Raw genomic sequence first — 14653 nt, 5'->3', positions numbered from 1 at the left:
GATTTAATTAAAAAAATAAAATAATAATCTAACTATATATTTACTTCTAACATGTAACATCCCAGGCCTGGATTACTATGGGATTATTCCAGTTAGGCCTCCTGAAGCATTACTTTCTCTGCAGCTGTTTTTCTTCTCTCAGAAACACAGCGTTATAGGATTAAAATAGGCCCATGCAATTAGGCAGTTATTTCCAACAGGTTGTAGGATGACTTTTCACTATCAGATGATACATTTTTAGACTTTATGATGTAAATCTTCTCAGGTGATTTCTCCTTCTTCCCCTTAACCAGTAGTGGCTTTGTGTCAATAAATCAGCTCACTTATACCATCCAACTTCACAAGATGAGGATTCTTACACTCTGAATAAAGAGACAAATCCTCAGAGGTGAGAGAATTACACATTATTAAAACACTGCTGCAGTCCTCCACATCATTCTTTCCCCCTTACTTTCACATACAGCACAGTCTGAGCTTAACACAAGAATCAAGCACCCGTTTAAGTCCTCAAAAAAGTGACTACTGAATTTACCATCTCCATAGAGTCATCCACAGACATGAGCGTCTGAAGGCGTTTTCTCTGTAGCATGTTAGTGAACTCCATATGTATGGGCTTCATGGGTCCTGTATACCGCATTATCCAGTGCTTGTCTGGGTTTGGAGCATAGTTATAACTGGGAGTGCTAGGGAACAGAGAAAACCAGAATGTTTTAGCAGTGTAGAAAAAAAATAAATCCATAGTAATGCTTACCATTAATTTCTATTTGATCAGCACTACAGAATTTATTCTCTGAGGCGCATAAGAAAGTATTAGATTTACTCTGGAAAAATCTTACTTTTATGTTCCCTATGGAAGATGGGAGAATGAAAACAACTCTGGGGACTCAAATCTATTAAAAGAGTAAACATACATTGTTTTTGCAGGGTCATCCAGACTAACACGGGTACATTTCAAGGCCAGGAGACTAGCCTCACAAGTCTAACTCCACAAGTACATCTGGATGGAGCATGTACTACAGAGTTCCTACTGACGTAATTGCTTTCTTTTCACCCTGTACATAATTAGCACCAAATATCATGGCTTGTGCAGCTGTTTAACAATAGCCACAGAACTTACTGAAAAGGTTCTACTATGCTCAACAGTTTGGCTATTTGAATGCTTTCATACTCATGAACCCAAAGGGGCATGGACACCCTACCCAGTGCACCAAACTGCATGAGAGCTCATAGCAAGGAGTGGATACGTAGCCACATTTTAAAGACCTGCCAAGAAAAGCAGGGGAAGGGGAAACAGGACTGTATTTTGCAGGCACTTTCGAGCCACCAACTTTTTTTTGATCATCAGAATCTTTAATTAAAATCCCTGCAAATTCTCAAGAGCTGGATTCAATGTCCCCCTGGAATCTTGCTGCCCCTCCAAGTTCTCCTGATCCTGGGACACCACTTAAGTGATGAGGAAATGTATGACTGATTATCCATAATCTCATGTTGCTGGCAGTTCCAGAGATCACTTTTCTCTGCATAATAATATTGCTTTAGGTTGGCTGAATCAAAACAAGACTTATTTTGATATAGCATTACAATGACGCTGACTCTCTGCATCACTAGAAAGCTCTATTATAGCTTACTTTTGCAAGAAATATTATTTTACATACCATATCTATTCCTCAAAGTTATTACTTAAGATTAAGAACTGCCTTTGTCAATTGACTTCATACCCTGGCTCAAGGACATCACCGACAGTGTAAAGTATTAAAAATTACTTTTCCTAAATAATTTGTGAGGCTTCTTTTTTTCATTAAAAGCAAAAGAAGTCAGTCTATGCAAATGTGCAAGCAGAGGGTGACACGGTAACACAGGACAAATAGCAGATTTTCAGTTATTTTCTTCTTTCCAACACACAATTTCCTGATAAATTCAGCTCCTACTTGGCAAATATCTACTGTCGGTTTTGTGTATGCAACAGAGCAGCAGGGTTAGTTATTAAGATAAACAACAGTAATATAAGTTGAAAATTCTCCTTGAAATACTGTGTGTATCCAATGCATTTTTGAATTTGACAGGTAGTCTTAAGAGTTTTAACATAAATATGAAATTAATAATCTGACAGCAAAATGTTTGATGCTGAAAGCGTCTGTTAGATGCTATCTGAAAAATGTGCGTAGGCGACAGACAAATGGAGGCTTCTTAATACAGGGAGGAAAGGGCTGGTGTTTATTCTCTCTGTATTGTTAATAGCCTCTTGAATTTCAGAATGTTATTGTGGCTGAAATAATGACATTGCTCCTTTGAAAATGCTGACAGTTATAGAAACTGTTGCTATGCGAAGCCCAGAATGAATCAAAAATGCTTGGCAAACTCCTTTTCAGCTTACTTTGTGATTTCCTGGCTGATTTGTAACCTCCCGCTATTTAATCCAACCAAAGCCCATGATTTTCTTTGATTACTACAAATGTAACCCTCTTATGTGTAACAGATTTGTCTGTCTTATGGGAAAATTACTCAAATACAACATTCTTAGAAGTTGGTTAAGACAACCTCTTCAAATGTACTCAGAAGATAAGTCCTGGTCTGATTGCATCTGACCTTGGAAAATACGGGTGCTACAATGTACCCTCTATAGAAATAACATTTCTGATCACTCTTAAACTGCCCAGCTGCCGCTTTCTTCTTCTACTACCAGCATAGGCAGTAAAAAGGGAAAACCATATAGACTATGGATTTGCTATGTGATTGCTGGCTGATGTGAGTGATTTTTCAAACAAGAAAAGACTGTAGATGTACACGAAAAGCTCTATAGAACAAGGCAGTCAATTGCAGTAGGGGGTGGAACGGTCATACCAGTTAGTGTGTGCAATAATAGAAGCAAGAAGGCACCAGCATAAATTAGCACAGAAGTACATACCAAAGATCCCAAGCAAAGTACTCTGACCGTTGGCCTGTGCTAAAATCCACACCACTAACTTCGAGGTACTACTACCAAGGCTACACAGTGCCGTATGGATGTCAACCAGTGTTACCATTGCAGTGTCACCTTCCCTTTGCTTTGGGGACACAGCTCAAGAATCCACTTGCAAACTTTGTCAGTGCTGCCACAAGAGCTAAGACTAGACAAGAACTTTCGTCAGGGTATTGCTTAGTGCTTTAGGGCAATTCATATGAAGGGCTCCACCTCATCCTTCCCTACCGTATCCACATGACAATGAAACAGTGAGAGCTGCCTACATCCCGTTACCACTGAGGGATTCCCTGGAATGTGGAAACAAAGGAAAAAAGGGGAAGTAGAGAACTAATTTGTACATACAGTGAGGGAATGATGCACATTCGGCATTTTTACATTTAATGCTAAACCCAGGCCAATGAAACCCCTTATAGTTTATTACTATAATTATTTAAAGTAAAAAAAATTCTTTATAATAAGACTGGGAGGTTTTTTACATAAGATGTACATAAATGGCTATTTTTATATCCAAAAGAAAACCACAGCTCCTTAATCTACTAAGACAGAATCATAGAATCACAGAATAGTTCAGGTTGGAAAGGACCTTAAGATCATCCAGTTCCAACCCCCCTGCCATGAGCAGGGACACCTCCTACTAAACCCTGCCACCCAAGGCTCTGTCCAGCCTGGCCTTGAACACCGCCAGGGATGGAGCATTCACAGCTTCCTTGGGCAATTCATTCCAGCGCCTCACCACCCTCACAGTAAAGAACTTCTTCCTTAGATCCAACCTAAACTTCCCTTGTTTAAGTTTGAATCCGTTACCCCTTGTCCTATCACTACAGTCCCTAATGAAGAGCACCTCCTCAGCGTCCTTACAGGCCCCCTTCAGATACTGGAAGGGTGCTACGAGGTCTCCATGCAGCCTTCTCTTCTCCAGGCTGAACAGCCCCAACTTTCTCAGCCTGTCTTCACACAGGAGGTGCTCCAGCCCCTGATCATCCTCATGGCCTCCTCTGGACTTGTTCCAACAGTTCCATGTCCTTTTTATGTTGAGGACACCAGAACTGTACACAATGCTCCAAGTGAGGTCTCACGAGAGCAGATAATTTGTTTCTTTACAAACAAAACTTGTTTCCATGAAGGCACATTTCCTGTATAATTGTCATTGTAAGAAAAGCCACCCGCAATCGAAAATGGTTTTGTGTAACCACTTTATGATAAGGAAGAAAAACCTAGTTTGTATGAAAAATAAAATTTAAACTATGAACAAATGAAAACCAGACATAGTTTATATTTTTCATTGCTGGCCTTCCTCAAACCCTCCTAAATCTTTTTCATACAACAAGCATAATTAAATTGCTACAGAATGCTGCTTGATAAATGATTATCTCTGAAATATGAATGCCTTCCAAGGGAACTTCTAATACAAGTGGGGTCAATACTGAGTATAAACTATGGGAAGCTGCTCATTTGGCATTTTCAAAGACAATAAATGAGCATAAGACAGAAAACAAATATAAAATCCTGCATTGCTGTAAATCTAGGACACAGATTCTCTTTGGGGCACAGCACAAAAGCATGAAATATGTAATTTTAAGTTACGCAATACCTGGACAATAGAACAAAGGAAGCTTTTTCTCTCAGACTCTATTTTAAATAAAATTAAAAAGCTGAAATAGCTTTCACTAGATTTTGGACTAGTCCTGAGCAGCTTCAGCTACCAATGGATTATTATTTCCAACAGTTCCCAGTTCCTTCACAAATCCTAAATAAAACAGAATTCCCCTTTAAAATGCTAGGAATATAAAAGGGCATGTAGGATCTAAACGACAAATGCTGAACATCAATGAAGGCATGAAGCCAGTAATTAGAAAAATATTGGAGTGTGCTCAGTTAATCTAAAGCCGATTTGGAAGAACCATTCATTTTATCAGCATGTGAAGAGGTGTCTGTAATGGAGCATTACAGAGCTCTAGCTGTGAAATGTTCCTGTGCTATAAACAAGAACCATCTCCTCATGTACCTTATGAACATGTTAACTCAGGAACCAGGTGATACAGCTTTTGGGACCTGTTCAAGACATTGTTCTGAGTCATGTACAGACACACAAGACCTCATTCAGAAATAGCTTGTCTTATTTGGTGCTGCAGGCCTGTATTCCCTTTCTTTCCATATATGAAACAGAAGTACTAAGTACTGCTTGCTACGTGATTTTTTGATACTACCATAAAACAATATAGTTTATATCTAAGGAGTGGGAGATAGATTCTTTTCCTGAAGAGATGACAGCCCAAGAATCAGAGTTTGATACCACCACCACTCCCCTCCCCAAATAAAACAGTGATTCATTTCCTAAATAGGTTGTAACATTGCCCAATAAAATCAACATGAATCTTTCCATTTATCTCAGTGACCTTCAATGCTGAGTTCTAGATAAGGTCACCATTCTCAAGATGCTTGTACAAGCCTGAAGAGGTTAAAAAGATAAAATCTCGAAACTCTTCTTACATATTTGTGACAAACTTATGCTAAGAGTATTACAAAGCGAACGATGTTCTCCCAGACGTACCCAGGACTTCTATATTCCTGAACCTGGAAATGAAAGGGGTTTATTTTTCCTTACATGTGCTGTGAGGCATTAGGAAAGAGATGTGAGTACTGAGGGGCTGAATCTTCAGGGCCATGAGGAGCAGCGTGGCTTATAACCATCAGCACAGGCCTGTGAGGATACATCTTCTTTGAGATTCTGAAGAAGGTAATACTGTCATTTGTAATCAGATCAGTTAGATAGTCCTGCAAGAAGAAGTAAAAGTATAATGAGATACTTGAAAAATAATTTCAAACTGGGGGGTGAGGCGGTAAGGGGATGACTGAGAAACAGGAGAAAAGAAGCTACTTCACTCAAAATGGGAGAAGGGAGTAAGTTACAGATGTTAAAACTTCAAAAAGCAAAACCAAACCATTCTTTTTTCACTGCTTACAAATATGAAAAGCCACAGCTTCCTCTCAGAAATGAATACCAAATAGGACTCTTTCTTCCCAGAGTACATAATTACATTATGAAGATCACAGTACTAAATACAACTGTATCAATGAAAAAAAGAAAATTACAGGTCAATTTATTCGCTTTCTGGTGTTGATATCTTCAAGGCATTTAATCTGACCTTAGCAACATAAAAGTGCTTTAAAAATCCAAAGGGCTCGATGTTCACTTTTCTTAACTTCCCTCTGAACCAGAAGTCACTAAGCTAAAAAACGCTGTGCTAATTGGACCAAAAGTTCATTCAATATTACTGACACAGTGACAAGTTGGTAGAGATTTAGTTCTATCAAATAAAATGCTGAGAATACAGAAAACTTCCTTTGGAAGATATAGACCATCTTTCCATTTTCTAAGAAGCATCATTATTATTCTCCTTATATCTGCTGGAGCCACATGGATTGAAGACAATATTTTCAGTGACAATCCATGTTCTCTCCAAGACTGCATCACAGGAAATGCTGCAAATATAAATACTTCTCAAACATGAGTAGGATATGAAACTGCACCGTTAAAAAGAGAAGAACAACTGTCATATCACAACTGAACGCAAAAATCAGACATAACATCTGCCCCTGGTCAAGTGAACAAGTACAAGGTGTGGTACATATTGGATTAAATCTCCTTTTAAGTGCAGTTTTCTGTCTGTGGTTCAGACTCTTGCTTCTCTTCATCACTGCCAATGACCTTGACCTGAGAAGTCAGCTTATCATCCATCAAAGGAGGCCTTTTTCACTGACTGTATTTACTTTCCCCAAGTTATTTCCTGTGCATCCCAGAACAAGGCTGACAAAGTCTTTGTTTATCATTTTACACACTGGTCCCAGCATGGTGCATGTCTGTTATGAAACTGCCATGACTATATTATTGATGTGGTATTTTCACTCATGAAAGCAGGTGTAAATAGGCATGATTCCATCAAAGTTAACTGAAGGACCTCCCTTCATCACCATATGCAGGGGAAGGGAGATTGTACAATAAGCCAGACCAGGGCAAAACTGGCTTCTGAGCATACTTTTAATACCTGAGACCATAGTTATGGCTCAGAGAGAAACATTGGAATGCTGTCAAAAAAGCATTGACATTTATCTGAAATGTGACCCTCCTTTAAGGTGGCTGTTCAGCATCTTAAGTGTATAACTCATCTTTCGTTCAGCCATTATGAAAGCATAGTTTCAAACTTAATTTTGAAGATAATTTTCACCTGGTCAAAGTGAAAATCATTCAAATTCAACACTGCAAACCCAGAGTCTGCCAGGCCAAAAGACCAAGGAGAAACCTTTCCCCCAACCTACTTCTTTCTTTAAAGAGCTCCAGACTACAGAGGTTGTTGCAGACGGTGCAAATGCATACGAAACTAAACACTCATCTAAAAAAGCTGACATAAACTGAAAAAAGGACAATCAAAGTAGAATATATCCTGCTAGAAAATCTGAAAGAATTTGCAAAGATTTGATTTTCAGAGGGAAAGTGCTCAGCTCTTGCTTTTGAGGACAGAATCAGCAGTGTTTTTTTCCAAGTTTTCCACTGGCATATAATTAACACTAACAGCGTCAAGTAGATAGGGCTAAAAAATAATCTGATTATGTTGTTCATTGCTGGAAAATTAAATTTTCAGCAACAAAAGTGGCAAAAGCAGTCTTGTATGTCAGCTTCTGTTTGTTCATTTGAACTCCAGTGTTAACACCAACAAGTGCTGCTGCTCTGTGTACTAGCATCTGCTTATTACAATAGCTCTGCATTATGCAAGAATATGAAGATTACAAAAACATTTACATTTTATTTTTTTTTTTAAATTTATGATCAAACTGAGTAAGGAAAACTAAACCAAATGCAAACCTAAACATTTTCAAGTATTGCATACACAAACCAGAGCTGAGAATACTGGAACACACAGTTCCCTACTGGCTCCTTGGAGCAATGGGGAACAGTGCCCTATGAAATTACTTGCCTGACATTGTTCCATGTAAGATCTATTTCCATCATAACATTTTTGGTACACTGCTTTAGAGATTAGCTCTCATTCGTCATAGATGAGAAGGGAAATAAAAGAGAAATAATTCTGTACATCAGGTGCCCTTTCCCCTTGGCAGCTGGTGATAGCAAAGGAAACCCTAGAAGCCTGTTAAGTTTTATCTTTCAACACAAAGTACATTCAATTAAAAATGACAAATAGGGGAGGGGAAAGGAGAAATCAGAGACATCAGCCTTTCAAAGGAAAATCTGACTGTGAACACATTGCTAATGAAACACAAATACAGAGGCAGAATTTCTGCTCAATAAGAGAGAGCAAACCGAGTCTTTGTTGAGCAAATACACCTTACAAATTAATGTCACTCCAGAGCAAGTCACCTTCTTAAGTTATACACTACTTAAACTACAGCAGTTTACAGATAAATTTATTTACCATCATACTTCAGAGACAACTCAGGCCATTTTAGGAATTCACAAAAGCTGGTTCCTTTGGAAAGACAACTCATTTGGCTGAAATAAACATGCTCCTGACTGCAAAGAGGTAACTGAGCTGCAACATGTGCTAGATGAGAGGGAAAAAAAAAAGGTACTGCATTTGACAATGGTTATCAAGCATTTTAGTAAATTTGGCCAGGGTGTAACATCCTTGCAAGGATATTAGGAGACATATGTGCCTGTAACAATGCACAGAGATATAAATTCAATAGTTACATTCTCTACTCATTCAGAATAATCCTAAGATACACACCAAGATACTATGAATTCTCCATCTTATTACGGCTGTGAAACAAGTTCCTTAAACTAATATAAAAAGATGGGTTTAGCTGGAGGGAACTGGATTCTTATCTCACTTATGCTTGTGTAACTCCACTAGAGTCAGTTCTATACCAGGGGAATAGATGACAATCAGACTCAGCACACAATAATTAAAGTATACAAAGTACTGAAGTTGTTATCATGCAGCTTTTAAACCAATTTTACTTCAGCTCATAATGCATAATACAGTCTCAGGACATTATGTTTGTTTCCATTGCTGCTAACAATGTTTTCAGTAACATGACCCTCCTGGAATGGAAGATAAGGAGAAGTCCAAACATGACGCCTATTGGGTTGTAGCTAATGTTACACGGAGCAGCTTTCATGTATGAAAGGAATTCTTTAGTTAGATTGAAGCCATGCAGCACAGTCTTCTTGCAGCCACGCCTAAATGTAAAAATAATAGAAATAAATCAATAGGACCTACCCTGGAGTAGTCATATCCATGCTTCTCCTTCACTCCATTTCTACAGAGTGTATAGTTATAAAATCGAGAGTTTTTAAGTAGTCCAACCCATTCTTTCCAACCAGGAGGCACGTAGGAGCCATTGTATTCATTGAGGTACTTTCCAAAGAAAGCTAGGGGTAGAGAAAACAGAAGCATCATAAGAAGGTGTAACAGAAACACTTCAAAGACACCACATTTAACCATATTCTTTCCTGTCTCTTCTTAGAGAAGCGTTTTCTTCATTCCAATACTCAAGATAAAAGCTAAGTTCCAAGTTTGTCTGCGTTTATTTCAGAGCTCCAGATCTGACTACAATCTGACTACATAAGAGAGAAACTGAACCACAATTAATATTATATTTTATTTTATGATACATTCAGATTCAGATGAACAAAACAGAGAATGCTTAAGACACTGATGGTTGCCACATTATCTCATCCTGCTCTGAATCACCCAATTTAGCTACATTTTTCATTTTGGTTACACCCACTTAAGCCATCTCCACCTAAGGAACTGGCAGAAGCAGTGAAGTTACTAATAGGAGGCTGGCTCAAGAAAAATGATGACAAATGAGGACCATAAATTTGATGGGATTTTAAACTGGTTGCATAGAAGAAACGAAGCAGCAGTGGTTTGGCAGAACAAGCGCAGAATGAGTACAAGGGTTGTTGCAGAACACCGGGCAGGCATTTGAGCCATCCTGCCAGAAGAGCTCTGTGCATGCAAGCCTTGCTCTGTAAGCCCCAAGTGTACAGACACAAATGGTTAAGGAAAATGAAAAGCATTAGATTTCTATGAGAAGAACACAAACCCTCTAAAGCACACGATGTACCCAACGATGCTTTCACACCACTGCAGTTAAAAATTAAATGAAGGAACATATTTTTTAGTATTAAGTTTATATATCATCACTAGGCAGCTACAGGATAAATTATACTGGAAGACTCCCATTTGTCTAGTTAGGTTTTTTTTAAAGCTTAAAGGCAAAATTTTGCTCTTGGGTCTGCAGACTGCACTGCAAATCAGCACCTGACTTTCCATGATCAGAGCTCCCATCTTGATTTTTGAATGGTCAGGCAATACAAGTTAGCATTGCCATAGTGACTAGCACAAAGATCTTTACACTTGTTCCAGTTGTCAAGACAAATACTTTTAAACCACAGGTATACAGTGTCTGCAGGATCTCACAGTGGCCATGTATCAGCAACTGCCTGTGAATCCGTAAGGATAACAGACTATCTAAGATTTGGCTCTTAGACTAAACCTCACTTCATAATCTACAAGAATTGAGTACAAATTCACATTTTCCAGATTCTTAATGACTTTTTCTTTTAAGCACACAGCCTATAGTGCCTGATACTGTACCTTCTTGTACTTAAATAAATGAAAGGAGCAATAGTGTGGTTAGAGTAAGACAGGTTTTCAGTCAGCCTCACTGAAGTCAATGGATTTACATCTATTTGTAGTAGGCTGAATATCTGTCCAAAGACAGACACAGTGTGAAAGTGAATGTTTGAGATCTTTTAAAGTGTTTGAAAGAGATAAGTGTTGACAAAATTAAAATCTACATCACAGATGAGGAGAGCACATATATTGCTACACAATTAATAAATTCCTTAAAATTACACTGGGCTTTCAAAATATTTTGCAAAAGCAGATAAGGTGTTACGCTATTTTTCACACCAGCCACTTACAAAAAGGTTAAGTGACTGATAAGCATGCTGCTGAGAAGAGTTTGCTTGGTTAATGAAGACCTCGTGAGGTAGTTTACAACAGCGAAACAAAGTAAGCTGGCAGCAAAGAACAAAGCAAAGTCGACCCCACTATGGATGAAAACTATCATGTTACTCAGGGACTGTATTTATACATGAACAACTTATTTAAAGACTGAGAGGCAACTTAAGCAGGGTATTAAGCCAATACAGATGCATATTTTTTTCATGTCCTAGTAACAAAGAACACAGGACTGAAGCACTGCCCACTGCCTAAAGTAGCAGGGATGCACAAGGCTGTCCAAAGTCTTTTGTCCTCCATTCAACATATTACATCCAAACAGAGATGTATTTGGCATTTCTGCTCACGGGAACTAATCTGTTCCTAAAACCTCTGGCTGAGCCAGCTGAAGAAATCAGGAAAGAGGCATTCTGTAGAGAATTACTTCATTGTTTTTCTGCAGAGGCAATAAAGTCTGGTGGAAGTTCCTTCCCACACCTTTTGCATCCCCCCCATTGTACATTCAGGATGTCTTTATAACCTTGTATGGATGTTCAAGTGCTTTAAATAATTTTCTCTGCTGTTTCCAATCTTCCATTTCACATTCCTTCCTTTCCTCCCTCCTTCTCAGCCATTTAAAGGCTTGTTATTCACAATTTTTTAAATGTCACTCCTCTCAGTACAAAATATTGGTTACAAAAAAGCTCTCTTGATGCTGGCGAAAGATCTTGATTTTGGATTGTAAAGGTTTGCTCACACACACTTTTCCTCCCCTCAACAGATTAGTTCACCACCAGAGACAGCTGCTCGCTAGCATACACATGCCTCTGGTACATCCAATTTCAAACCACACCAAGATGGCATTAATAAGCATTCAAAGAGGCTGCTGTTTGATATGCTCAGCCATGTTCCTATCTCCAGTCTAAGCAATGATCATTAAACAACATCCAAATGGCTGGTTTTAATAAATGCATTAAGAATGTGATTTTCCTTTGCTTTCAACACTATACAATGTAGTTTGTCCCAAGACTACATAAAACAGGATATGCAAGAATTGAGTCCTTTGTACACTGTTACCACTTCCGCGGGGGTTCGTAACCTTCTAAGGCTCTTTGCTCAGTCTCACCCTTGGATGATAAGCACCTGGAAAATTCTTTGGTACAGAGTGGAATTTTTACAAGAGGTTTTCTTTTTTGAACTCTTCCTGTAAGGAAATAAAATTGCACACAAAAGAATTTTCCCAGTGCTACCAATTAATACAAAGGCCTGCTCTGAATACAACACAGCCGTAGACATATCAAGGCCACAGCTCATTGCTTAAAAAGCAGACCTTGCATACCGTCAAATGGAGTGTAAAAGCACAATTAGAATGGACACCAAGGCATCATTTACCAGCACTGGAAACGTTCAAGCCAGATCTACCATCTACCTACATCATTGTGCAGTTTAACCCCAGCTGGCAACTATGTCCCAGGACAATCATCTACCAGACTCCACAAATTTGTTGGATTTTTTTTTCCTTCTTTTTTAAAAACACAAAATCTTTTCCTCCTACTTATCTAAAAATAATTAACACTACTAAAATGCATCCACAAAGGACATTCACAAAACCTGCATTAAACTGAAAACTAAGATAATTCAGGATGCATCAATAAAATGATTTAGGAGATCATTCATCCCTCTATTCCACATGGACTGCCCAACACTGGGAGTTGGACATAACAGATCTTTTTCACTTCTAAAACTAGGAATGCAGTGGAAGTCAGAGGCTCACCAGTGTAAAGCTGCCAGACCAGATTCAGACACAGATTTTCAGTCTTTCATTGCTTCCTTGATTTGGCAGCTCTGATTCTGACCATAGTCATCTGATAGACTACTGGCCAAGACCACTTATCCATTCCCCTAATAACCTGCTTAACTGTATGATCATAGTATTTATGCTAATTTTAAGTAAAGTGAGAAGGAAATCAATAAAGGAATGTATGAGAGGAGTACTGGTAATAGCTTTCTGACAGTGCCATGTTATGTTCTGTTGGGAAGCAGTGAAAGATAGAGCTCTTGCTACACATAAAGCCAAAGCAGGTCATGCACTAAGAAAATATACTCTGTGCAACAACACTAGCCAGGCTTCAAGGGGACCTAAGAACCTTTTCATCTGTGGGGCTATTACTGACAGGACAAAGCCAGCTCCTCATGGTGGTGCATGATGGAAGGAGAAGAAAGAGCCAGCACAGACTGAAACAAGCGAGGTTTGGCCCGGATGTAAATAAAAGCTGTTTCACAAAGAAGAGTTGAAGAGTGAAACAGGTTGCTCAGAAACACTGTCAATTCCAATCCTTGGTGTTTCTCAAGACTAGACTGGATCAAGCTCTCAGCAACATGGCCTGGGACAGGCTTTGAGCAGGCAGTGGAAAAGAGACCTCCCGAGGTCCCTTCCAGCCCGAATTAGCTGGTGATCCCATGATGGACCCAGTGACTTATGAAGCCCATCTTCAGTTGAATATATGTGATTCCTGGATTTGAGAATTTTGGAATGTATTTATAAAAATTCATGGTCTCATAATAAATCCTTAAGCTGGAAGTAAAATTTAGCTTTTTGTTGCTCCCAGACAGTACATTCAGTATTTACACCACACATTGCTCCTCCTGGAGTCTTCATATCCTTCATGCTATGTAGCTACATCCGCCTATTAGCACTCCATTACATCGCACTTACCACCATGACTGTGAAGTTAAACTCACCTTTTAAGCTATTAACCCTCTACATTTAAAAGAGAATGTTGTGCATTAAGTACTTGAAAGATGTATTTAAAGCAGTTTTTCTGACATATTTTAACAGCCAACTTTCCAGGTATTAACTTAGGTTTTGAGCTGTGAGCCTTAGCTGCTCATAGGGATTTGTCTACCCCTCTAAAATCTTTCACTTCTGTATCTGACAGCAGTTGTTTCCAGCTCAAAGTTGAACAATTAGCTACATTTGAGCAATCCCTTAATTCTGGACTGGGGAAAGGGGTAATTTCAGATCTTCTTCCTGTTGTATACCTAACAAAAATCACTTTCAGTAGTTTTTGTCCTCTAAGAGACAATCAGAGGAAAGCTGATGAGAAAGCACTCTCAGAATGACTAAGTATGCATGTAACAAGCAGTAAGCCCAAAGGTCAATTCAGCTTTGCTCTCACATCATGGCCAAATATGCTCAAACTGTACAATACACCAAACCCAGTGAAATTTATGGATTTCAAGCAGAAGTATGAACGTTCTGAGATAAAATCCTATAATATTAAATTAGGTCCCATGGAAAATACTTTTCAGGACAGATCAGTTCTTATCAGGAATCAACGTAACTGACCAGATTTTCCAAAAATCTGTAACTCCTAAGTGCTGAATTCACCTGAACAAAACGGTCCCAACTGGCACCTTTAGTGACAACTGCAAATACAACACTACTGCAGAGATTTGAAGATACAGTAATAGTATTAATATCACAGTAACTGCTATAAATCTAATGGATTGCTCAAAACAGTGAGTTCCTGGATTTTAGAGTATTTTAAAGGAGGAAAAGCAGGGTTTAAGACCACATTTTGCTCTTGCTTAGCACCAGTTCCAGAGTGCTAAGGAAGACTTCTTTATTTCTTTTCCTTTTTATGTCTGCAACAGTCCTTGAAATGACAAATTCATTGAAATACTGAACCAGCTAGACTAAGGAGAGAAGTACAGG

At 38.7% G+C, this 14653-nt stretch overlaps 1 protein-coding gene across 10 annotated transcripts in view; it reads right to left on the bottom strand.

Annotated features, from left to right (window-relative positions):
• Positions 1–14653, bottom strand: part of SULF2 (sulfatase 2) — a 148088-nt gene that overhangs the window by 33689 nt on the left and 99746 nt on the right. For all 10 annotated transcript variants that reach the window (XM_062642376.1, XM_062642382.1, XM_062642381.1 and 7 more), the window contains 3 exons: positions 9202–9353; positions 5568–5737; positions 533–683 (listed from right to left, as the gene is read on the bottom strand). In XM_062642376.1, the coding sequence (XP_062498360.1) occupies positions 533–683; positions 5568–5737; positions 9202–9353 (473 nt within the window). The remainder of the gene's footprint in view (positions 1–532; positions 684–5567; positions 5738–9201; positions 9354–14653) is intronic.

Source organism: Pezoporus occidentalis, unplaced genomic scaffold (assembly GCF_034315485.1).
Source record: "Pezoporus occidentalis ecotype Australia unplaced genomic scaffold, CSIRO_AGI_Poc_V1 ctg70, whole genome shotgun sequence".
Lineage (NCBI taxonomy): Eukaryota > Metazoa > Chordata > Aves > Psittaciformes > Psittacidae > Pezoporus > Pezoporus occidentalis.
Note: the sequence above shows the minus strand (reverse complement) of the source record. Positions and strands in the feature narration are given on the sequence as shown.